At 41.6% G+C, this 27,127-nt stretch overlaps 1 protein-coding gene across 2 annotated transcripts in view; it reads right to left on the reverse strand.

Moving 5' to 3' along the window:
• RPS6KA3 (ribosomal protein S6 kinase A3) overlaps positions 1-27,127 on the reverse strand; it is a gene marked incomplete at its 5' end in the record, with an annotated part of 313,574 nt that overhangs the window by 179,146 nt on the left and 107,301 nt on the right. Inside the window, one exon of one of the 2 annotated variants that reach the window (XM_079910436.1) lies at positions 19,637-19,809. In XM_079910436.1, coding sequence (XP_079766562.1) covers positions 19,637-19,744 — 108 coding nt within the window. Of the gene's footprint in view, positions 1-19,636; positions 19,810-27,127 lie in introns of those variants that run through there. The other variant, XM_079910440.1, reaches the window with a different exon arrangement.

Genomic DNA, 27,127 nt, shown 5'->3' on the forward strand with positions numbered 1-27,127 from the left:
TTGCGTGTCCTTTCTGGCCATGTCATGAGCTTCTAGGTGCTTAGAATGCAAAGAGAAACAGTAAGGTTTTTGAAAGAGACTGTCACGTAAATTGATACTTTCAAGATAATGTGTTGAGAGCTGTTGTAGAGGAATGCACCCAAATGTCTGACGGTAGAGAGAACAGGCTGGCCTGGCTGGGTGTTCAGACATGGCTTCCTTGGTGATTTGGCATCTGAGCTGAGACTTGGAGGATAAAGTCTAGTTGTTCAGCTGAGTATGGGAAGAATAATCCAGTAGTCGCATATGACCCAGCAATCTCACTACTGGGCATATACCCTGAGATCTCCAGCACTTTACATGTATTGTTGTGATGGCCTCCCAACTGGCCTTTTTGGATTCCTCTTCTCAATTAATTCTATACATAATTGGATGATAAAAGTGCAGCTATAGTCATACTATCCCTCTGCTCAGAAACTTTAAAATCCATGCCTGACATTCACAGCCCTCTAAGGCTTGGTCCCAAAGACCTTGCTAGCCTTCTCTCCTACGGTCAGTATATGAGATGCATCATGGCGCTCCTAGGACTGGGTGATATTTGTACAGCAAACAAGAAAGACAGGGCTGTGCTGAAATCTTATCAGAAGGCTGGTATCAAGAAGAGATGCCTGCCATGTATACATCAGGCTAGCACACCTCCATGAGACCACCTAAAAAGCCATCTCCCAGACTCCCTTTCTCTGGAAGAATCAACTGAACTCTGGATGACTTAAATGGGAAAAGGTTTAATGAAAAGATTTTGGGTAGCTCACAAGGTATCTTCAGGACAGGGCTTCCCTGGTGGCGCAGTGGTTGGGAGTCCGCCTGCCGATGCAGGGGACACGGGTTTGTGCCCTGGTCCGGGAAGATCCCACATGCCGCGGAGCGGCTGGGCCCGTGAGCCATGGCCGCTGAGCCTGCGTGTCCGGAGCCTGTGCTCCACAACGGGAGAGGCCACAACAGTGAGAGGCCCGCGTACAGCAAAAAAAAAAAAAAAAAAAAAATCTTCAGGACAGCTGGACCCTAGCTCAGACCTTGGCCGATGCAGCCCAAACTACCAAAAGTCACACCTCAGTGTGACATTCTTCTTGCTTCCAGTCAACACTGGATGTCACAGCTTGTGTCACTGCACCAGTGGCATTGGATGCTGCCACCTCTGCCCTGGAATCCAGATGTGACTACCACTGCTGCCAGTGCTGTTGCCACCACCATCAAAATGGATTCTCCACTGTCCCTGTTGCTTTCTTTTGTTAGCTCCCAACTCCAAGTCTGGGAAGAGTGTGTGCAATTGTTGGAGTGGTCTCACATGGGAAAGTAATGTGAAACAATAAGTGTAATAAGACATTATCCACCTTGAGGCATCTTTTTCCCATCGCCATACCTACTGCTTCCAAAAACTAAATTGCACAACTTGGTCTACATAATACCAGATGATCTCTAAGGTCCTTTTTGCCTCTGAGAGTCTATGATTTGCTCATTTTCTACAGCAAACTACTCTTTCAGTGGGGGATTTATTCTCCAGGGCAAGGCTATTACAAAAAATATGGATACCTTTCCTGGTTCATTTACTTATCAATTTTATGCTACCAACTTTTGTTTCAAACTAGAATGGAAGAGCAGCTTCCACATTTCTTCAGAGCAACAGACTGCCTTAATGTCTCAGTATTACAAGACAGCCAAAGGGCTGTGTCAAAGATGTTTAGTTGTTTTCACTCTCATAATTACACTGGTTTTAGCAAGATGGGTGTGATTTCTCAGGCACTCTATTACAGTTGGGAATATGAAACTGCCTTTCAAAATCGCGAAAAGCAACTCAGTGTATCTACAATACGATAATACTAATCCTAGCTTGACAATAATGCTAGTTTTATGGTTGTACACTCTGTAAAAAGTATATTTTAGCCTGAAGAAAATGCCAGTGTTCAGATAGTTTTGACTTTATTTTGTCTCTCTTGGTCTGTAATAATCATGTTTAATTTTGACACAGTTAGATAAATCCCAAATGCTCTGTTACAGTAAAAGAACTTGCAGCTGAACTAAAAGTTCAGTAATTTGTTGAAAAATTGCATAATCTACCGGGGAAATTTTAGCCCTGTTGACACTGTCACTTAATTATATCAAAATGTACAAATCGCTGGTCACATTTCTATTGGGTCTTCAGTGGAGGATAAAGTAACAGAATTATAAAATCTCTGATTTGGTAAGGACTGTTAATGTTCGTCGTTTACAGTGTTTCATTGAATTATTATTAGGTTTTCTATGAAAAAAACTTGTTCTGAGATCAAAGAAGTATGGGTAATTCTGCATTCTCTATCTCTCTTGTGGAGATTCACAGTGCATGTTACTACTTTAAAGGCACTGAGAAATCCTGCAAGACAGAAACCTGTAAACCTTTGTAGCATGCTTCTTAAATTGGGTCATGGAATTTGGGTTTTTTTTGTTTGTTTTTTTCTTTTTACAAAAACATGTTGACATAATAAGATAATCAAAGGTTCCATGCAGTTTGGGAAACACATCTATCATAGCCTCCTGCCCCATTCATAACATTCTTGTCAGACATATGGCCATCCAGGCTTTGTTTGATGGTTACCTTGGCAAATTCGAAGAGAGCATTAAACAAACAGACATGGGTATTCCGGTGAGCAACATAGTGGCTCTCATTACTACATTGGGCATTGGGACCTTCAAAGAGAGAACACATGTAAACAATTAAGTTGCAAAAGAGTAATTTGATGAGCTAAAACATAAAGCCAGCCATTTATCCGTGTAACTTTTATCAAACTATCTCACATTTTCTTAGGAAGACTGTCTTGAGAAATTAAGTACTGCCCTCAACGTGTCACCTCATAGTATTTGGTTTTAAATTGACTTTCTTTTGACATAACTACTGTACTACATTTAGTTATAGATGATGGACATCAGTAACGTGCTACAGTATTGTGGTGCTAGTGCCAAAACAGAAAATTTCTACGTGAGTCAAGAGGCATTTTCACACATTTGTAGCCATAGAGTGATCGTTGCCACCACCTGTCACATTTGGAAATGGAAGGTGTGGAGCTACCGGATGTTTTTTGCTTTGGGGCCACGCCCTCTCCCCAGTTCTGCGATACGGCTCAGGCCTGGCCAGTCAATGCAGTCCTTCCCCCTGACTGAAGTGACTGGTTCAGCAATGCAGATATGACCCAAGGCAAACCAATGAAACTCAATTCTGGAATTCTCTTTTGGGAGACAATTCTCCACGGGTATCTCACATTTTTGCACATGTTGTGAGTGAGGCACTGAATGTCCTTTGTTCCAGACTATCTTTTCCAGGAGGTTTATGTAGCCAGCAATCTTGGAAGATTAAGATACTGTCTTCTTCCAAGACTCAAATCAATAGAATTAGAAATGAAAAAGGAGAAGTAACAACTGACACTGCAGAAATACAAAAGATCATGAGAGATTACTACAAGCAACTCTATGCCAATAAAATGGACAACCTGGAAGAAATGGACAAATTCTTAGAAATGCACAACCTGCCAAGACTGAATCAGGAAGAAATAGAAAATATGAACAGACCAATCACAAGCACTGAAATTGAAACTGTGATTAAAAATCTTCCAAAACAAAGCCCAGGACCAGATGGCTTCACAGGCGAATTCTATCAAACATTTAGAGAAGAGCTAACACCTATCCTTCTCAAACTCTTCCAAAATATAGCAGAGGGAGGAACACTCCTAAACTCATTCTACGAGGCCACCATCACCCTGATACCAAAACCAGACAAAGATGTCACAAAGAAAGAAAACTACAGGCCAATATCACTGATGAACACAGATGCAAAACTCCTCCACAAAATACTAGCAAACAGAATCCAACAGCACATTAAAAGGATCATACACCATGATCCAGTGGGGTTTATTCCAGGAATGCAAGGATTTTTCAATATACGCAAATCAATCAACGTGATACACCATATTAACAAATTGAAGGAGAAAAACCATATGATCATCTCAATAGATGCAGAGACAGCTTTTGACAAAATTCAACACCCATTTATGATAAAAACCCTGCAGAAAGTAGGCATAGAGGGAACTTGCCTCAACATAATAAAGGCCATATATGACAAACCCACAGTCTCAATGGTGAAAAACTGAAAGCATTTCCACTAAGATCAGGAACAAGACAAGGTTGCCCACTCTCACCACTCTTATTCAACATAGTTTTGGAAGTTTTAGCCACAGCAATAAGAGAAAAAAAGGAAATAAAAGGAATCCAAATCGGAAAAGAAGTAAAGCTGTCACTGTTTGCAGATGACATGATACTATGCATAGAGAATCCTAAAGATGCTACCAGAAAACTACTAGAGCTAATCAATGAATTTGGTAAAGTAGCAGGATACAAAATTAATGCACAGAAATATCTGGAATTCCTATACACTAATGTTGAAAAACCTGAAAGTGAAATCAAGAAAACACTCCCATTTACCATTGCAACAAAAAGAATAAAATATCTAGGAATAAACCTACCTAAGGAGACAAAAGACCTGTATGCAGAAAATTATAAGACACTGATGAAAGAAATTAAAGATGACACAAATAGATGGAGAGATATACCATGTTCTTGGATTGGAAGAATCAACATTGTGAAAATGACTCTACTACCCAAAGCAATCTACAGATTCAATGCAATCCCTATCAAACTACCACTGGCAGTTTTCACGGAACTAGAACAAAAAATTTCACAATTTGTATGGGAACACAAAAGACCCCGAATAGCCAAAGCAATCTTGAGAACGAAAAATGGAGTTGGAGGAATCAGGCTGACTTCAGACTATACTACAAAGCTACAGTAATCAATACAGTATGGTACTGGCACAAAAACACAAATATACATCAATGGAACAGGATAGAAAGCCCAGAGATAAACCCACGCACATATGGTCACCTTATCTTTGATGAAGGAGGCAGGAATGTACAGTGGAGAAAGGACAGCCTCTTCAATAAGTGGTGCTGGGAAAACTGGACAGGTACATGTAAAAATATGAGATTAGATCACTCCCTAACACCATACACAAAAATAAGCTCAAAATGGAGTAAAGACCTAAATGTAAGGCCAGAAACTATCAAACTCTTAGAGGAAAACATAAGCAGAACACTCTGACATAAATCACAGCAAGATCCTTTTTGACCCACCTCCTAGAGGGATGGAAATAAAAACAAAAATAAACACATGGGACCTAATGAAACTTCAAAGCTTTTGCACAGCAAATGAAACCATAAATAGGACCAAAAGACAACCCTCAGAATGGGAGAAAATATTTGCAAATGAAGCAACTGACAAAGGATTAACCTCCAAAATTTACAAGCAGCTCATGAAGCTCAATATGAAATAAACAAACAACCCAATCCAAAAATGGGCAGAAGACCTAAATAGACATTTCTCCAAAGAAGATATACAGACTGCCAACAAACACGTGAAAGAATGCTCAACATCATTAATCATTAGAGAAATGCAAATCAAAACTACAATGAGATATCATCTCACACCAGTCAGAATGGCCATCATCAAAAAATCTAGAAACAATAAATGCTGGAGAGGGTGTGGAGAAAAGGGAACCCTCTTGCACTGCTGGTGGGAATGTGAATTGGTACAGCCACTATGGAGAACAGTATGGAGGTTCCTTAAAAAACTACAAATAGAACTACCATATGACCCAGCAATCCCACTACTGGGCATATACCCTGAGAAAACCATAATTCAAAAAGAGTCACGCACCAAAATGTTCATTGCAGCTCTATTTACAATAGCCCAGAGATGGAAGCAACCTAAGTGTCCATCATCAGATGAATGGATAAAGAAGATGTGGCACATATATACAATGGAATATTACTCAGCCATAAAAAGAAACGAAATTGAGGTGGATAGACCTACTAGAGTCTGTCATATAGAGTGAAGTAAGTCAGAAAGAGATAGACAAATACCGTATGCTAACACATATATATGGAATTTAAGAAAAAAAATGTCATGAAGAACCTAGGGGTAAGACAGGAATAAAGACACAGACCTACTAGAGAATGGACTTGAGGATATGGGGAGGGGGAAGGGTGAGCTGTGACAAAGCGAGAGAGAGGCATGGACATATATACACTACCAAACGTAAAATAGATAGCTAGTGGGAAGCAGCCGCATAGCACAGGGAGATCAGCTCGGTGCTTTGTGACCCCTTAGAGGGGTGGGATAGGGAGGGTGGGAGGGAGGGAGACACAAGAGGGAAGAGATATGGGAACATATGTATATGTATAGCTGATGCACTTTGTTATGGAGCAGAAACCAACACAACATTGTAAAGCAATTATACTCCAATAAAGATGTAAAAAAAAAAAAAAAAGGGCTAGAAGGATACCAAACTCACAGTGTAGCTTACAAGTGTGGAGGGCAAGATTGGGGGTTGGGGAGTGGGGAACTTGTGATTTCAATAATTTATTTCTTGAAAACAACTACCAAAAAAAAGAAAAAGGCAAACAAATATGACCAAATGTTAAAAGTTTTAATTCTGCACGATAGGAATATAGGTATTTACTGTGTTATCCTTTGTGTTTTTCTGTATTTTAAACAGTTCTAGAAATGTAAATAAAAGTAAAATACAAACATCCAAAAAGAAAAAAAGATACTGTCTTCCTCCCGAGCAAAGGACAGGCAGGCTTCCTGTCCTGCGTAGTACAGATAATAGTTCTCTCCAGACAGTTATAAAAGATTAGGTTCGTCAAGCTCAAGGCTCCTCTCCTATAATACAATCCCCTGTGTACAGGTGTCACTGGGCCTTCTTTGTATTGCCCTGTGGGAATTGTGTCTGGGGAACCAACACAAAAATGCTGATACTCTAGTTACTGCTATTGCTGTGAGTAATAAACTATCCGTCATCTCTGACCTAGGAGTTTTGTGTCTTCTCCCAGCATCCATGAAACTGTGGCAGGATAAACTGTTAGTTTGCAAAGAGGGTAAAATCTCAGACCCTTCACAGTCCCTGGCACTTCGGTCGCATCCCTTGTTTTCCTGCTGAAGTTGCTGGGGGGAGGGGGTATATATAATACTTGAACCTGCTGGCAGCCATCTTGCCACCACAAGATGTGAGCTTGTCTGACTTGGAATGAAATCAACACAGAGGAGAAAGTAAAGCATAGAAATGGGGACAGAGGGTGAAGGAACCATTATTACAGCTGCCACTTATTCATCACCTACTGCGTACCAGGAGGCATTAGGCACTGTTTGTACTTTTGTTATCAAATCCTTCTAGCAGTCTTAAGAAGTTGGTATTTTACCCGCATTTTACAGAAGCAGCAGCTGAGCATCAGCAATTAGGCTCTTCTTAAATGTGGACAGTAAAGAGAAATACAAATATCATTCTCTTTCCTTTTTATGTAGGTCTTTTCTATTAAAACATTAAATAGGGACTTCCCTGGTGGTGCAGTGGTTAAGAATCTACCTGCTGATGCAGGGGTCGCGGCTTCGAGCCCTGGTCCGGGAAGATCCCACATACTGTGGAGCAACTAAGCCCCTGCGCCACAACTACTGAGCCTGCACTTTAAAGCCTGCGAGCCACAACTACTGAGGCCCGTGTGCCTAGAGCCCGTGCTCCGCAACAAGAGAAGCCACCGCAATGAGAAGCCCGCGCACCGCAACCAAGAGTAGCCCCCGCTCGCCGCAACTAGAGAAAGCCCGCATGTGGCAATGAAGACCCGATGCAGCCATAAAAAAATAAATTTATTAAAAAAAATTAAATAGTATAAACATTAAATGATTTTCCAATAATTATTTTTAAAAATATGTTAAAGAGTAATATTCAAAGGAGGACAAAGTCTTGGGTTTAAATGGCACATTTCTCTTATCGTAAACTGAAACCATTATCCTCTCCACCAAAACCGATGCTTTTTTTTTCCCTCTTAGAACTCTTAGGCTCAGAAGCGCAAAACCCTTGGACAATTACTGTACCTTTGTGTGCCTCAGGTGTCTCATCTGTAAAGTGCGGCTTGGCAAGAGTACCCACCTCATAGGCTTGTGGGACTAAACGAGTTGCTACCTGCAAGTGTTCAGAACAGTATCTGGTACATTCAAGGTCTCAATGCATGGGAGCTACTTTTGTTACTGTTGTTATCATTTGAGAGGGTGAGAGTGGGTGAGGGGAGCAAGGAGGAAGAGGCACAGCAGAGGCCTTCAGAGAGCCCTGTTTACTGGGAGAATATCCCTCCCACCTCCCTGCTGCCTGTGTTCCTTTGCTTACTCCCACTTGAAAGAGAAAAACAAGCAGAAAAGAATATAACTATCCAACATTTTGATAACTTCCCTCAGATCAGCATCTTAGGGTCCAGGCTCTAGGTTTCTCTTTTCTATGTCATTAATATTCAAAACTTTGCTATGCTCTTCAGTTTTATTATTTGTTCAGATACTTTTTTCTTTTAACATCTTTATTGGAATATAATTGCTTTACAATGGTGTGTTAGTTTCTGCTTTATAACAAAGTGAATCAGTTATACATATACATATGCTCCCATATCTCTTCCCTCTTGCATCTCCCTCCCCCCCTCCCTATCCCACCCCTCTAGGTGGTCACAAAGCACTGGGCTGATTTCCCTGTGCTATGCGGCTGCTTCCCACTAGCTATCTATTCTACATTTGGTAGTGTATATATGTCCATGCCACTCTCTCACTTTGTCACAGCTTACCCTTCCCCCCCACCGTGTCCTCAAGTCCATTCTCTACGTCTGCGTCTTTATTCCTGTCCTGCCCCTAGGTTCTTCAGAGCCATTTTTTTTCTTTTTAGATTCCACATATATGTGTTAGCATACAGTATTTGTTTTTCTCTTTCTGACTCACTTCACTCTGTATGACAGACTCTAGGTCATCCACCTCACTACAAATAACTCAATTTCGTTTCTATTTATGGCTGAGTAATATTCCATTGTATATATGTGAATATTGTTAATACTACTGGACTATACACTTAAATCTAATTAAAATTTTGTCATATTTTAGATTCCACATATAAGTGATATCATAAGGTATTTGTCTTTGTCTTTCTGACTTACTTCACTCACTATGATAATCTCTAGGTCCAGCCATGTTGCTGCAAATGGCATTTTTCATTCTTTTTTATGGCTGAGTAATATTCCGTTGTATATATATTATGCCACACCTTCTTTATCCATTCATCTGTTGATGGACACTTAGGTTGCTTCCATGTCCTGGCTATTGTAAGTAGAGCTGCAATGAACATTGTGGTCCATGACTTTTTGAATTATGATTTTCTCAGGGTATATGCCCAGGAGTGGGATTGCTGGGTCGTATGGTAGTTCTAGTTTTAGTTTTTTGAGGAACCTCCATACTGTTCTCCATAGTGGCTGTACCAATTTACATTATCATTAAAATTTATAATCATTTCATACAGGTAGGAAGCATTGGTGAGTCTATAGTTAAGAGACTTGATTATTTCCCCAAAGAAAGTGAGTGTTGAATATCCCTTCATCTGTTTAAGGAGCCCTTCCTCTCCTCCGTTCCTGACTCCCTTCGCCCACAGGGACAGAGCAGTTTAGATATATTTGCACATGGCTTCCTCCTGTATGATTCTGACACTTTAGCAAAAAAAAAAAAAAAAAAATTCTCACGAAGCTTTAACAATGTGAAATAGACACTTCTTTAGAATTTCTTAAAAAAAGAATCGACTCCTAGAATACACAAGTGCGTATTTCCCCACTCCTTAGTTCATTTCTTAATAGTTTAATACCAACCTTATTAGCAGCCATTGATTCGAATGCCAACCTTGTTCAGCTCAGTGTTCCCGGGGCATTGCATTCTTTGAGTTTGGCTTTCTCTGTTCTCAAGTTCTGGACTTTTCTCCAGCTCCTCTCTTAGGTCAAGAGGGAAAAAGGGCTAGGGGGTGGGAAGGACATTTCTGCAGTGCATTCTCATCGCCTGCTGCTCCACTTCCTGGAAAGATGTTCATTTTGCTAAACTACAAGTGAGACAACAGAGCCCTTGTTCTCCTATTCGCATCGGTTTCATTCTATAAGGGATTGGAGATGATTGCCTCCTTAATGCTGTGGCAAACAAGCTGGGAATAATGGGAGAATCTGGGATGGGACCAGTCTTTCTTATCTAGTGATGGGTATATGTCAAAAACCAGAACGAAAACAAAAATGAGCAACGATATCACTAATAACATAGTTTGGCAGTGCTCAAACTTTTTTGTCTCTAGTCTAGTGTAAAAGCACTCTTAAAAATAATTGAAGCCCCCAGAATGTGAATTGGTACAGCCACTATGGAGAACAGTATGGAGGTTCCTTAAAAAACTACAAATAGAACTACCATATGACCCAGCAATCCCACTACTGGGCATATACCCTGAGAAAACCATAATTCAAAAAGAGTCATGCATATATACACTACCAAACGTAAAACAGATAGCTAGTGGGAAGCAGCCACATAGCACAGGGAGATCAGCTCGGTGCTTTGTGACCGCCTAGAGGGGTGGGATAGGGAGGGTGGGAGGGAAACACAAGAGGGAGGAGATATGGGGACATATGTATATATATAACTGATTCACTTTGTTATAAAACAGAAACTAACACATCATTGTAAAGCAATTATACTCCAATAAAGATCTTAAAAAAGAAATAATAATAATTGAAGCCCCCATAGAGCTGTCTACATGCATTATAAATATCAATATTTACCATATAAGATACTAAAACAGATATTTAAAATTATCAATTCATTTAAGATAACATTAATAAGCCATTACATGTTAACATAAATAACATTAAAAAAGTAACTCCTTTCCAAAACAAAAGACATTTAGTGAGAAAGTAGCATTTTTTTTCTGATATAATGTAATCTTTTTTTAGCTTGAAGTATCGTTGATTTACAGTGTTGTGTTAGTTTCAGGTGTACAGCAAAGTGACTCAGTTATACATACATATATATATATCTATTCTTTTTAAGATTCTTTCCCATTATAGGTTATTATAAGATATTGAATTTAGTTCCCTGTGCTATACAGTAGGTCCTTGCTGTTTATCTATTTTATATATAGTAGTATGTATATGTTAACCCCAAATTCCTAATTCATCGCCCTCCTCAGTAGCACTGTTTTCACATTTTTGCAAATCTTTTAATGTCTGGCTTAATAGAAGATTCATGGATTATCTTATCTGCTTCTGTGATATCACACATTGTGTAGCTTTTGGAAAACTCCACTCTACATTTGAAAGGAATGAAAATGAAAAAGATAATGTCTTAGCGTTACTATGAAAATAGTTTTGACCTTGCAGACCCCCTGAAAGGGTCTTGGGGACCTTCAGGGGTCTCTGGGCTCTACTTTGAGAACGGCCGACACAGATGAACTTATTTTTAAAGTGAACTCGGTCAGTTAAGAGTCACAGAGGAACTAAAGGATGACACTAAAGGCAAAATCAGATTCTGTATAATTAAGGAGAAAATGATTTTTTTCTTTCTAGGTGACTTCGAGAAATAAGCTTTTGAATAAATCGAGGATAGAGAAAGCCACTATACCAGCACTGTCCAACAGAACTTTCTGCAGTGATAGAGATGTTTATATCTGTGCTGTCAAGTACTGCAGCCACTAGGCACAAGCGGCTACTGAGCCCTTGAAATGTGGCTGGTGGAACTGAAAATGGAATTTCTAATTTTACTGTTCAACTGATTTAAATTTGATCTGACATAGCCGCATGTGGCTAATGGCTACCATACTGGATGGCACAGTCCTACAAAGAGGAACTGCCTGGAGGAAGCCACTCCATCTAAGGCATGAGAAATCTTCCCAATGTAAAGAGACATCACATGTCGAAAGAAGCCTCCACTCCCAAATGACCTTTAAGGACACGGTTGATGACATGAAAATGAGGCTACAGTTGGCTTTTCTGGGTGGCTGCCACCACTCTCCTTTTTATAAGGGAGCTCATGGTTTTTAGAACCTAAGGGTAACTTCTCATTGACTAATATTGCACGACACCATCACTTCCCAGGGTGCACTGTTCTGCCACAATCCCAAATACAATGGCACTTGAGATGACGTGACTCTGTCAGGGATGCCAGGATCAGGGCATCCCCGGAGGGTGGCTGTTCCCGCACTGCAGGTGGTGGTTCTGGTCAGGGTTGGGATTAGGTACTCCTCTTGCCTCGCCCTAGTCCTGCTGTTGGTCTTGGTGAGATGTGTAAGGGAGATAAAGAGGTGGTATAGGTGATAACCCCGGTACATTGTTTCAAACACACCAGGGCCTCAGTAAGTGTTAGCTTCATTGTTTCCTGGGGATGAGGAGCCTGGAAAGCAGGAGGTGGAGCCGGAGCTGGTGAACTAACTGTCGCTGAAGTTCTTGGGCTGTGACAGGCCCAAACCTGGGGTCCTCATCCTGGATCCCAGGCTGGGATGCTCCCAGGACAAGGGGTTGTGCGTCACTCTAAGGCACATGCCTGCGAGCGGGGCCTCAGGTTCCTTATCTCTAAAATGTAAGGTTCGGAGATCAGCGACCTACCCCCACCCAGTTCTGAGAGCTGTTACTTTGCACACTGTGCCACCACCCCACGAAAACGATTGAACTTGATGATCTGTATACGTTTTTCTAGAAAAGAATAGTTAGCACACGGATCGCTGGCAAGGAACTGCAGCAGTGCTTCCGCTGTTTGAACCCATGTCAAGCCCTCCCTGTGGCACTTGCAGACAATTAAAGTGAGATAATTACCTTGTGGTTTTAATCAGGGTAGCCAATAAAGGTAATTCGCAATAGGTCCCGCCCTTTTCTGTCTATGTAATAATTACCCTTAATCTAGGTCTTGATAAAATAAGAAGCTGCCCTGGAATGTCAGCCACGAGAATGGAGAGGAAGTACCTTGGAGAAGATTCAAAGGGAGATAAGACGGTCCTGAGATTGGCTATATAGGAAAAGGAGAGGCAAGAGGCAAAGATATTGTAGGGCAGTGGTTCTCAAAATGTGGTTTCTGGACCAGCAGCAAAGCATCACCTGGGAACTTGCTAGAAATTTCCTGCCCTTACTGAATCAGAAACTCTGGGGCTGGGACCTAGTCATTTGTTTTCAGAAGCTCTCCATGGGACTCTGATGAACAATGAAGGTGGAGAATCCCCAGTGCAGGAGATGCTGCTGGTGCCCCACCTCCACCCCCTTCCCAGGCTGTGCACCTCCCTGCCAGCTGCCAGGAATATTGGTTGCTGGCTGCTCCCAGCTGGCCCCATCTCCATCTCTGGAGACTTGCCTTTGGGCGAACAGGAGCCCCATGGCCTGAGAGGTTACAGCCCCCTGCTCCTGACCCCAAGGCCCAGAGTGTGATATTGGGGTATGAAAGCTGGCCCTTTGGTCTCAAGGAATGACAATGTGTGGTGCAATTTATGCTCTGGACTTTACCTGAGACCTCATCCTTGCCTGCCTCTTTCCCCACCTTCTTCTGCCTCCCCTTCTCCAAAACAGGCTTTTCAGAGAGCAGTCCTTCACTCCATCATGAGCATCTGAATCCCTGTCTCAGGCTCTGCTTCCAGGCAAAGCAGGTGGGGGGCTGGAAAAAGGGCTCCCAAGATGGAAATGAATATGTAGAGAATACACGACTTAGAATCACTCAATCTGACCTTGAATTTAAAAAAAAAAAACATTTTTTCAATGAGTAATACATTTACACGCTTCAAAAATTGAAAAGTATAAAATATGTGGTGAAAGATCTCTCTCCTAACCCATTTCCTGTCTGCCCATTCACCTCCTTTCAAAGGTCACCACAACTGTTAATTGCTTCTGAATGATTCCCGGGATTTAAAAGTGCATATACGAGTAAATACAGATTTCTATTGTCTTCCTCATCCCTTTTACACAAAGGATAAACTTCTATACTCAGTGCCTGTATCTTGCTATCTTAAAGGTTGAGGGTTGTATTGTGGGAGAATCTCCCCTTTACAAAAACCTGATGTCTGGAATGACACATTAAAAGAGCACATAAATTAGGAGGGGATGGTCTTCTTTTAAAAATGCTTCATTTAATACGAGGTTTGTCAGAGTTCTCCTTTAGATAGAGAATTGTTAGGTCTCAAAAATATGATTTAATCTAACAAAACTTGTTACCTTTATCTTTGCAGGAACGCATCTAGTGTTTTATATAAAGCAAGCCACTCCTATATTGTTTTGTATTTATCGCACACTGTATTGGAATTCGTAAGGACCATTTAAACATTAACACTACTGCACTGAAATTTTGTTATAGTGAATGGGTGTTGGTTAGGGTTTGGCGATCCTATCGTTGAATAAACATTTTTTTGCCAAAATGGTACTTATTTTTTATGAAATTCAATCTGGAATGATCCTCGGGGATCTTGAAAGATGTAGTTCACTGTTTAGAACCTGGCTTTGGAAAATATTTGGGCTTGGCATTCTAGATATTCGGTTTTTCATCTGAACAATCTTTTCAACTCTTTTTACCAGTTCTTCTCTTTCATTTGTTATAATCCTATAACTAAAAGAATAATTAAGGTTTTCTCCCAGAAGGAAGGAGGTGTTCTAAATATTTTAAAAATCGATTTCTTAGAAACAAAAAAATTTGTTTTTCCAATTGCTGAAGAAAGCCTAATTTAGAGCTATTCTTGGGATATTCCGAGTAGTTTTCTGAGCGTTTTCTCCCTTTTTTGACATATCAGATTTATATGGCATAAATTACAATTTCAGGTTCAAAATTTGTCGTCCAAGTTCACTTATAGTAACACTTTACTGTTAATTTCCACCAGTGTTACACCTAAACAGATTGCAAATATAGAGCAGTGTTACCAACACTGTTTCCACGGAGCAGGGAAGTTGTGAGGTGTTAACTGAATGGAAGAATTTGGTCTTTATAACAGATTAGTGGGTCTTCACTATCTCAGTTATCTTGGAAATTGGGATTTAAAAATCCTCAGTCCTATATATCACCCCTTGAAAGTGCAAAATAAAAATAGGAGTTGTTGCCGCTTCAGCATATGCAGGTGAACGTGAGTTCAGGTAAGAAAGGAATGTGTTACCTAAGGCGAGAGAGAAGACTCTCATTACACCGGGGAGGAGTTTTAACTGAAAGGGCACTTTCTAAATTTCCGGATGAGCCCGCAGAAGTGACAGACAGGGGAGAGTCACAGACTTTTCTCAACAGAATTTTGTGGCAAAACATGGAAAACAGGGAAAGCATTTCATGTTTTACCCATGTGCTCAGTTGTGCCAATATTGGCTGAATGTTGCATAACAACACAGTAGCTGTACTTACCGCAGCTGTCGTTTAAGGAATGTGGCAGATTTGCTTGACTTAAAAATTCTTCCAGCAAAAATTCCATTTTTACTTTAGGAATTTTCCTTAGGAATTGGGGCAAAGGCTCAGAGAAACGCACAGTTGAATGCCCACTGCTCTTTACCTGTCCCATCCTGTCTCCCCTGCTATTTGGGGAGGGCACAGCTGGGGCGGGATCCCAAGGGCCTGGACGGGGTGGGAGGTGGGGAAACTACGTGCTTCACCCAGGGTTGCAGTCTGTGAAGCTGGTGGGCAAACAGAATCAACTCTGTTGAAGTTGGGGATGGAGGCGCTCACGCCCAAACAAGACGAATTGCAGAAACAAGGCCATCTGCGTAATCAGGACCTAGGAAGCCAGTGGCGGGAAAGTGAGCCTGCAGGAATCGCGGAGCCCAAGTGCACTTTTTGTGCAGTTTCCTTGCAGGCTCTCCTGGGCAGCGTGTGCCTCTAACTCTCCCTTCTCTCCCTTTCTTCAGAGCTCCCTTTCACCAGTTGACCTGGTGTGGAACTCTGAAAATCTAAGAGCTCACCCATCTGGAATGTTAAGTGGCAGCATCTAGATAAGAGGGTTTGGGTTACAGGAGAGAAACGAGGCTGCTTTTTCCTTTTTCCTTTTTTTTTAACCTTCCATCGACTTGGTTTATTAAAGAATGTTGTAAATTATACATCACATACATTTACCATTTTAACCATTTTTAAGTGCACAGTTCTGTGGCATGAACTACATTCACATTACTGTGCAACCGTCCCCACCATCCATCTCCGGAACTTTTTCATCTTCTCAAACTGAAACTCTGTCCTCCCTTAAACCTTAACCCCCAACTCCCGCTGCCGCCAGCCCCTGGCAACCACCATTCTCCTTTCTGCCTCTAGATGCCTCACCTAAGTAGCCTCATCGTTTGGGGGAGCATAAAAATCCTTCATTTGGCTCTGTACTTGCTGGCTGAGGGGCTTGCATTTGAATGTAGACACTACTGATGCGGGCAGACATCAGGACAGACGTGAGTCTGTCCAGTTGGGCAAACGCTGAGCGAGGACACACAGCACATCAACAGAGTGCCTGCGTGCCCATGCGGACCCGGGCAAGGGCCAAGAGGAGCGTGCCATTTTAGACTGGAGCTTGGGATGGAGAGCCTCTGTATTTCAGTTACTCACTGGTAGACAGAGGAAGCTGAATTTTAAAAGCTGTTTAATGAGGGAATGGTGAGGGCTGGGCAAACACGATTAGTCACCGAGCTCCCAGCCTAGGTTATTTATTCTCTGGAGAAGCCCAGCGTTTGTGAGTGGGATGGATTGCCGACTGGGAAGCTGAGTAAATTTGACCAAGAGGCCTAAACCGAGGGGGAAACTGGTCTCTTTATGAGCTCTATTGACACTGAATAGAAACGTGGGCTTAATTCCAGTTTGTTTCCTAGCAAAATAAATACACAAATATCAAGGGAACTTCCTTGTTTTCAGAAAGAGGAAAGAGTCGAAGTTATTATGAGTATAAAAGGCAAATGCAAAGGAGATGAGTGGTTTTGAGGATACGATAAAAATATCTTGGGAGGCAGTTCCACGTAAGTGTAAAAGGATACTCTGAAATCTTTCCTGGCTGCAAGGGCGAGGAGGAGTGAATTACATTCCCCAGAAAGGTTGTGTGTGGGATTATATTTGCGGATATGCTGGGCTTGGACACCGGACCAAGTCACAACATAAACCTTAGAAAAAAATCGTTTGTTTTTTTGCTAAAATCACAACAAACTCATCTCTCTTAATATGCCAACATTATATTAAAGTCTAGAACCAAATATGCATGAAAATATTTATCGAGTGGATGAGTGAACAATACGTATACTTTAGAACTATAGAGTTCCTGGTTTAAAGAAATCCTATGCATTTTAAGATACGCTGACAAAGCCCCTATTCTTGACACTATGTGGCTCTCAGATCTCACTGCTGCGTTAACTTTGATTAAGGATCTTAAGACTACGAAGTAGACCCCTCCTCATTAGGAGCTAAATTGTTAAAACCAGCTTTTTGCCCTTCCAAGCAGAGACTAGTCTGTCCACGGGCAGTGTCTGTTATTACATATAATAAACCGAACATTTAAAAGTGAACTGAGAATTCAAGGTGGGTCCTTTCACACTTCCAGTTTCTTATAGCAGTTTTGAGACTTTGTTATTTACTTAACATTTTCATGTCCTGCTTCTAAAAAACAACACATGCACATTGTAGAAAGTTTAGGAAACAGAAATAGCTGTAACAAAAAATAAAAATCACTGGTAATCCACTATAAAGAGAGAAATTCTGTTCTATTCTGATGTATTTTCTCTAGTCTAATATATACTAAAAACAGAGATTACAGCTTTATATCTCCCTTTTTCATTTAATATTTCATCAGGAGCATTTTTCTCAGCCATTAAAGATCTTTCAAACATGGTTATGATAATGGCTGCACCATTTAATCATGAGGCTGTAACATCCTTTATTTAACTATTCTGCTGGTGTCAGAGATTTAGGTTCTTTCAGGTTCTTGTTATCAGAAATGGCTCTTTGATGAGCATTTTTTCCCCAATAATCTTTGACTTTTCCCTCAGGTCAGAATCCCTAGGATTGGGAATGTACAGTTTTTAAAATTCTTGAAATCTTGTGCTACATTCTTTTTCCTCAATCACACTCTCACCAGCAGAGTATAAGAGTGCCTGTTAGTATTACCCTCGAAACAGAGTAAGCACAGGAATGTGAAAACAAACGTTTCCACTTTGGCAGGTGTAAAATGATTATCTCAGGGTTGTTTGAATTTGCCTTTCTTTGATTGCTACTTAGGCTGAATAGCTTCACTGTGTTAATTGGTTATTTGTGTTTCTCCTGAGAATTGCCTGTTCATGTCCTTTGCCCACCTTTTTTTTGTATTTGCTTGTCTGCCTTTTGTATGCTTGATTAGAGTTTTTATTGACCCTAAAAATAAAGTTCTTTGTCACCAGGAGTAACCAATAGAAAACTCAATAGGAAAACAGAAGTTCATAACAAATTATAAAGTTTTGGGAGGATTCTATGGAGAAAAATTTTAAACTTTATTGAAGGGGGACTTCCCTGGTGGTGCAGTGGTTAAGAATCCGCTTGCCAATGCAGGGGACACGGGTTCGAGCCCTGGTCCGGGAAGTTCTCACATGCTGTGGAGCAACTAAGCCCGTACGCCACAACTACTGAGCCTGTGCTCTAGAGCCCGTGAGCCACAACGACTGAGCCCACATGCCACAACTACTGAAGCCCGTGTGCCACAACGACTGAGCCCATGCACCACAACTACCGAGCCCGCGTGCCTAGAGCCCGCGCACCTCAATGAAGAGCAGCCCCTGCTCACCACAACTAAAAAAAGGCTGTGGGCAGCAACGAAGATCCAATGCAGCCCAAAATTAATAAAATAAAATAAATAAATTTACAAAAAAAACTTTTTGAAGGACTGAATATATGGAAAGCTTGCTACATTTACACTTAGGAAGACTTAATACTCTATAGATGTAAATTCTCCCTAGGTTAAGCTATATATTTAGTGTAATTAAAAGCAAAAACCTTTACAGGATTTTTTGGGGTGGGGGACTCAACAACAACTGATTCTAAATTTAATATGAAACAATGAAAGTGCACAAAATCTTAAATAATTTTGAAAAAGAACAAAAGATGGCAGTGGGGAGAAAGAAGAAACCCATCCTTGTAGATATCGAGACATAATTCAAAATTACGACAATTTGAATAGAATGGTATTGGCACAGGAATAGACAAACTAATCCATGAAACAGAATAGAGACCTTGCCCCCAAAGAGCCACTGATATGTAAAATGGCTTGTTTCACAAATCAATTGGGAAAAAGACCAACTATATTCAATAAACAGTGTTGGGACAATTGGCTCTCCATATGGAGAAAAGTAAAATTAGATCCCTAACACGGGGAGGGGGAAGGGTAAGCTGGGACGCAGTGAGAGAGTGGCATGGACATATATACACTACCAAACGTAAAATAGATAGCTAGTGGGAAGCAGCCACATAGCACAGGGAGATCAGCTCGGTGCTTTGTGACCACCTAGAGGGGTGGGATCGGGAGGGTGGGAGGGAGACGCAAGAGGAAAGAGATATGGGGACATATGTATATGTATAGCTGATTCACTTTGTTATAAAGCAGAAACTAACACACCATTGTAAAGCAATTATACTCCAATAAAGATGTTAAAAAAAATTAGATTCCTACAACATGTCCCCAAGTAAATTCTGCTACATTAAAGTCCTAAAGGTTAAAACAACAGCAAAACAATGTTTCAAAAGAGAAGAAAATGGGGCTTACCTGGTGGCGCAGTGGTTGAGAGTCCGCCTGCCGGTGCAGGGGACACGGGTTCGTGCCCGGGTCCGGGAAGATCCCACATGCCGCAGAGCAGCTGGGCCCGTGGGCCATGGCCGCTGAGCCTGCGCATCCGGAGCCTGTGCTCTGCAACGGGAGAGGCCACAACAGCGAGAGGCCTGCGTACCGCAAAAACACACACACACACACACACAAAAAGAGAAGAAAATGTAAGAAGAAGATCTTGATGACCTAGTTCATGCAGTTATTATCTCTTGCCTGGATACTGTGGTCCCTTCCAACTAATCTCTCTGGTTTCTCGCATGCCTCCCCCGCAACCTGTCCTCGGTACTGGAGAACACAGTGACTCTTTTAAATTGTGAGTAAGATAAGGTCTCTTTCTTGCCTCTCCACAGTGGCCCCCAGGAGGCCCCTGCCCTGCCTACCTCTCTCGCTTCATTTCCTACCACCTGCCCCTGCTCGCTGGACTCCAGCCCCACTGGCTTCCTTGCCAATTGCTCCTGCAACACCGCAAATGTCTGTGCCCTCTCAGGGCTTCTTCTCCAGTTTTCCCTCTGTCTGGAAAGCTTCTGCCCCTGATACGTGCATTGCTTACTCCCTCATTCCTTCCAGGTCTCTGCTCAGAGTGGCATCCCCCCACCACCCTAGGTGAAGTAGCTCCCTTGTCCCTGTCTATCCACTTACACTTGTTTACTTTCCTTCACAGCACCTTCATTCCCCACAGTCAATTCTATATTTATGTAAACTCCACAAGGGCAGGCCTTGTCTGTCTTATTTATTGCTGTAAGTAACAGCAGAAGAAAGAACAACACAGACACTCAATAAACATTCATTCAGTGAATGAATGAGTGGATGATCTTGGGTTAGATTGCTTCATTCCCTTCTTCTTTCTCTCCCTCCCTCCCTCCGTCTTCCCTCCGTCTCTGCCTTCTTCTCTCTTTCTTTCAACAAGACATAAAAAGCACAAAGCAAAAGGGAAAAGATGAATAAATTTGTGCATCAAAATACAAAATGTCTGTTTGGCACATGCTATCACAAAAATGTTAAAAGCCATATGATGAACAACAGAAGACACTCAAAAATGATGAGTACCCAGAATATACAAAGCAGCCTTACAAATCAATAAGGAAAAGACAAATAACACAATAGTAATGAACATAAAATATGGCTCGGCAATTCACCGAAGAGGAGACACTAAGGACCACCACCCCCAGGAATGAAAGAGCAGAGGGAGAAGGTTAGAATGTTTAAACCTTAGAGGCTTGGAGCAGGGGCCCCACGGGGCTTGGACTTGGACCTGTGAGGAAGTGGGGCTGACTGGCTGGTCCTGGTGTCCTTGAGCTCAAAGGATGCATGAGGACCTTGTTCTGGGAACCTTGGAAAAACTGCAGTCTGGAATCTACTACTACTACTGGTGTGAATCACCACTGCTGGGGCGAAGAAGCATTAATAGATTAATGCTGACAGGCACAGGAAGTAAACAGGAAGAAGCCTTCACTTTTCTTTCTTCCCCAGACTTCTAGTTTTCTTCTAGAATCCTCTATTGGCAGTCAATATAGAGAGCAGCTGGCAAAGGAGAAATGCGGTTTACAGAATCTCAGCCTCAGCATCACAAAGTGGTATAGAGGAGACAGGGTTTGAAGCCGAGGGAAAAAAATAGCTTAGTAACTGACACTCTCCATTATTTGAGTCAGTTGGGGAGACAGGGTCTTGTCTCTGCAAGGGGGGTTAGATATACCCTCTCCCCAACCTTGACAGCTAGAGCGTCATGACCCAGGACATTTGAATGGACTTTGAATCTTGAGAGAGTGATGCCAAGATTGAGGAAGAGTTGAAAAATTACTCAGGGTCGAAAGAGCCATATTGAGAGTCCAGAGGTGGGGATGTCTAGTGTGCAGGTGTGGTAGGACCAGCGGTGGCTCCAAATAAGACTGTTCTTGTGCCATAACTTGGCTGTGCTACCTACAGTCTAGTTGCCCTTGTACTTGCCTGTCTTATGAGGCCATCTCCAGACTTTCCTTCTCTACTTTAATGGCCCAATAACCAGTGTATCCTTTTTCTGCTTATTTGAATTCAAGTACTCAAACTAATGAGAAATACCATGCATGTGAATTTTAAACAAATGACCAGAAGCAAACATTAGAAAATATCAACAGCTATTAATTTGGGGTGATGGGGCTATAGGAGTTTGTTACATTTTTCTTTGTATTTTTATAACTTTTAAGTTCTCAAAAATAGAGAAAATTAAACAATCATGTGAAAATTACTTTAAAATGCATAAAAGACAGAAATCAGCCAAATATTCAATCACATATTTTCTTATATTTTTAAAAGATGCATTTAGCTCTCAAATAGATCTGAAAATGAATTGGTAGATATAGGAAGTGCAGCCTATAGCTGGAAATGTTTGCCCAAAGAGTCAATTATCCCAGTGGCTAATTTTCTGGTCCCATTTGCCAAGTAATACTAACTTGAGTTAGCTTTTGAAAGTCATCATACATTTTAGGGGTATTTTTCTGGTGCTTTATAAATCTTTTGGTAATAGGTTTGCACAAGCTGTATTAGTACCAGCCAGAGCTACACACCATTTTAAACCCTGAATTCCATACTCTCCTACTGCAGGTTGGGTTGCCCGGGAAGCAGGCCCTGAGACAGAGTTTAGTGGGCAGGATGTTTACTATGGATGCCCTGCGAGTCAACACCTGTGGAAGGGCGCAGGGGGAAGCAGGAGTGGACAGAGGGAGAAGCTGACTTGCAAAGCAGGCCTGGCGACAGATGAGGCCAACCCCACTGGGAGCGGTGTGACTAAACGGCCCATCCAAGTTGTCCTATGTTGGGCCCAAATGGTCAGGCCTTTATACCCCTGCCAGCACTCCCAGCAGCGGGGGCGACCAGCCCTTCACAGAAGGGGGCTCTGTGTCCACCACATGCTCTAACATTCAAGGAGCACGTTCTCTGGGTCAGGCCTGTGCTGGGGCACATTCACATTTGTTATATCACACCATTCTCATAGCGCTCTGAGGTACAGGTTGTGTTTTGCATTTTACACATGAGGAAACTTGACGTGTGTTTGTTTTTCCTGATGAAAACCCAGCACGGGGCAATATTTCACAGGTGGCCAACTGCTTGGAGCAGCCTGCCGGCTTCCAGAAAAGGAGAGCCAGCTCTTTACAGGGGAGGGACAAAAATTTGGACTTGCTGTTCTGCTTTGAACTTCCTCTTGTCCCCTAGGGTAAGGGTAATCACTCTCTCTCCTTGCTCTCATTCCCTTTCATTTCAGTTTCTCATTTTTCCAAGATGTGTAAGTTAAAACAAGACTCACGAGAGCTAGAAGGAATTCTCATTTCTCTTTTCCCGTTAAGGTTTTTTTGCAAGGGGGCGGTTCGCCTTGACCTAACAAGCACGACTGTACCAAAGAATCGATCTCTGCTCCTCTGACTTGCTGCCCCAGAATCGTTTCCCTGCCCTTCATTGAATTTCTCATTAGTCAGCAAGTGGATGGCCTAGCCGCTGGGAACACAGAGGTGACTCAATTCGTTATCTGATGATCTGGAAAGTTAACACCAGCAGGGTGGTGCTTTAGTATCATCAAGGGAAGCAAATCGGTACCTATTATAACTTCAGAAGCCGTTTCTGCTAGGGAAGCGCAGACACAGCTTTCTCTGTGAGCAGTTTGACAGGGAGCCTGAAGATAACCAGGTACCAGGAGAAAACCAGTGGGAATGAGGCAACCCTGTGGCAGAGCGGGAGAGAGGGGCCTGGGGTGTCTCTCCCGACTGGCTCTCACATCAACGTGTGAGGCCAAAAAACAGCTCTCTGGGCCTTCACTTCTTTCTCTGTAAAGGTTCCTCAAAGCTCTGTGTTTCTACAGAGAGTCACTTGGAAACCGAGGCATAGCACTGGTAAAGACACAAAATTAAAAAAAAATCATGTAAAAGCATAAAAGATGAACCAAAGGGGTTGTATTAGATATTCCTATTCCTTTGCTTTTTAAAAATCCTCTGAAACTGTTAAAACGGTCCAGTTCTTTTCTTCTTAAGATTTGATGATCACGTGAACTGATGTGGGAAGAGAGGACTTCTCAGCATTTCAGAAAAGGAAGATTCAGTCAATTTTCTTCTGGTGAGGGTTATAAAGCTGAGTCTTGAGGTGGCCAGCTTCATACTTGGAAAGGTTTTAAAATGGACGTTTTCACAATGAAAGGAGGATTCTGAAGAGCTTGGCACATAATAGAGACAATGAAAAATTCCTGGATATAGCAGATTGTGGCTCACGTTGATGAAAAATACTTTGTTGGCCCAAATAAAATGATGAAAGAATAATAATTCAGATGAGCGGAGGCACCAGAGGTGAATTAATTTTTTTTCTTTATACATTTATGTATGTATTTATTTTTGGCTGCGTTGAGTCTACGTTGCTGCATGCGGGCTTTCTCTAGTTGCAGCGAGCGGGGGCTACCCTTCGTTGCGGTGTGTGGGCTTCTCATTGCGGTGGCTTCTCTTGTTGCTGGAGCACGGGCTCTAGGCATGCGGGCTTCAGTAGCTGTGGCACACGGGCTTAGCTGCTCCGCGGCATGTGGGATCTTCCCGGACCAAGGCTCGAACCCAGGCTCGAACCCGTGTTCCCTGCATTGGCAAGCGGATTCTTAACCACTGCACCACCAGGGAAGTCCCAAAATTAAGTTTTAAAATACACAAAGATAAAGACTCAGTAGAGACTCTCTGCTACGACAACTTAAAGGAAATGAGGCCTCTACCTTTTATTTAGTAAAAGTGACGTCAATGAGTTCAAGGACATTAGCACAGCGCCCTGCTTCAGACTCTAGCTCCCAGCTTACTAGCTTTGTGTGTCTGGGAAATCTACTGAAACCTCTTTGAGCCTTAGTTTGTCCAGCTATAAAATGGAGAAGATGTCAGTACCTATGCTTTGAGGATTAAAAACACCTGCACAGCGCCTGAAACTTAAAAGAGAAGCTCAAAAATATTAGGAGGATATAAATCTGAAATGAACGCCTTCATTTTTACAGGCTATTCTGAAATTGGTAGCAATTACAGAACAGATAGAGAAGCAAACTGAGGACGTCTGACTCATGAAACTAAAGTCATCTACAAATTCAATTGTGGAGATTTTAGCACAGGGAAGAGAAGCCAAGAATTGAAATTCTATATTCTAGTCATTATGCCTTTTTACAGCAGAACTCCAAAGCTTCATTACTATTTCCTGTCCCTTTAAATATTGCACTAATTACTATGTCCTCTGAGAGTGAATTAACAAAATTCCGTCTAGACTCCTGAGTGTAGAAATCACCTTATTTTTATAAAGATTTTAAACGGTTCCCTCGTGAGTAGATACACGTGCAGCAGGCTATGCATGTCATTGATTCTCTTATCTTAGAAAAAAGGTTAATCAAATGCCCTGTTTGAGAAAGAGATAGAAAACAGCCCCTACTGTTTGTGCTTCTTTAAAATGCTTTCCTGACGTTATCAGTTGGTTGACTCAAAATGTGACCTTAGCCTCCTGTGGGCAGTGAACCACATCTTTTCTGTCTAACTCAAGAAACATAGATATATATATATGTATGTGTGTATGTATATATATGTATGCGTGTATATATGTATATATTATATCTATAATATATATTATAGTTTATATATAATATATGTGTATATGTATATAATATATGTGTAACTGTCCCCCTTTTGACTCTATTCCATGCTGTACCTGTTCTGAATTACCCAGAATGGACTGTTTCTTCTGGCTCCTTCCTTTCTCCTTGCTGTTTCAGTAGTTTGTTGCGTGTAAATATGTATGTATGAGTGTGTGTATGAGTAAAATACTGTGATAACGCTTCACCTCAAATGAATGCAGGGATGTAGCAACCTGACCTTTCAGGAACTTGGGCGAGAACTAATAAATAAGTAAAACGGGCCTCTGAGTGGCTAAAGTAGATTGATCACTCAATCCGTGCACAAAAGCTGGTGCATTTTATTGTAGGGAACCCTCCTAGACCCTTATTCAGCACATACTTATTTGTACTGAACACACAATTCTTATCCACACGATTATCTGCCCTCACTCCTACCCACCACAGTTCACAACAGATTAGAAGCAGCAAACTCGAATTGCTGTTTTGGGAAAGTACACTCCAGGGTAGGGGTGGGAGTGGAGTGGGGCTGGGGTGTGTGTCACCGCTGATGACTTATAGGAAGGGGGGGAGAAAGAAAAATTATAAAGCAGTCACACGGACTGAAAAAGCGCAGCAATCTGGGACCATTTAGTCTTGGGCAAAATTGACTCTGAGGGCATCAGTTTTACACAGAGGAGAACAATCGTTGGAATTCCTAATTCTTTTCAAATCCCAAAGCAACAAAGAATGGTCAGGTTATGTTTAGAGGTAGAAAATGTAAGACAGTAGGTAATAAGATTTCAAAATATTTCAGTCTGAATTGATGAAAACATTTTAAACAGGTTTGCTGAGGCATAATTTACATACTGTTAAATTCATCCTGTTTAGGTGTGTATAGTGCTATGAATTCTAAGAAATGTATATAGTTGTGTAACTACTGTACGTAGCCCTTCAAGTCTGGCTTCTTTCCCTTGGCATAATGCTTGAGATTCATCTATGTGAACTGATTAAAATTTTAAAAAATGTTTTGCACCTTAAACTAGAAGAACTTGCTTATCACGTAAGATTTTCTGATAACTGAGATTTGCTCTACAGATAATATAAAAATAGCGAGTTGTCTTAAAATAAATCCACGCTGTGGGAAAACAGGCAGCGGCATTTACCAGTGGTGGGGAGAGTAAATTTTCAAACTTTCCTACTCTTTCCTAAGTTCTTCCTTCTCTCCTCTACACCTTGTCAAACGAACACACCAGAAAACCTGTGGGAAGTGCCCATAATATTGTATGGCACACAACAGGTGTTCAGTAAACAGTCCTTCCTTTCCCTTTCCCCTTTCTATTCTCCGTTTATATCCCACTTTCTCTTTTTTCCTCACACCCTTTAATACTCTCCCTTCAAGCTGCTTTATAGGTCAGTTAAGGTGAGTAATTATGATAAGAGTTGCTTATTATTGCCCCAATTTCCTTGACTTCTAAGAGGTGCTGTACAAATGTTAATCTTTTTCCAAGCCTCTGGGACTTAGTCACCTGTTGAAAAGTTATCCAAAGAGAAACAGGGCTCACAGCTTTGGCCTTTCATACTGTATTTATTTACACATGTGTGTCAGGCCCATTTTAGGATGCCCGTGGAACTCACCCCTCTTTGAAATTGTCCTTGAGGAAGGGGAGAGCTTAGGCTGCCATGTTTGTACTGTGTAACCTTTGGCCTCAGCTGATTAGGCTGGGAGTGGACACCTGATTTGGGGCAACCAATCACAAGCTGGCTGGTGTAATCAGGTCACCAACTGAGACAAAAGAATTGAGAGAGAGAGACTCTGTAGTGGATGGAGTCTTGAATTGAAAAGTTATAAG

This window comes from Stenella coeruleoalba, assembly GCF_951394435.1.
Source record: "Stenella coeruleoalba genome assembly, chromosome: X".
Lineage (NCBI taxonomy): Eukaryota > Metazoa > Chordata > Mammalia > Artiodactyla > Delphinidae > Stenella > Stenella coeruleoalba.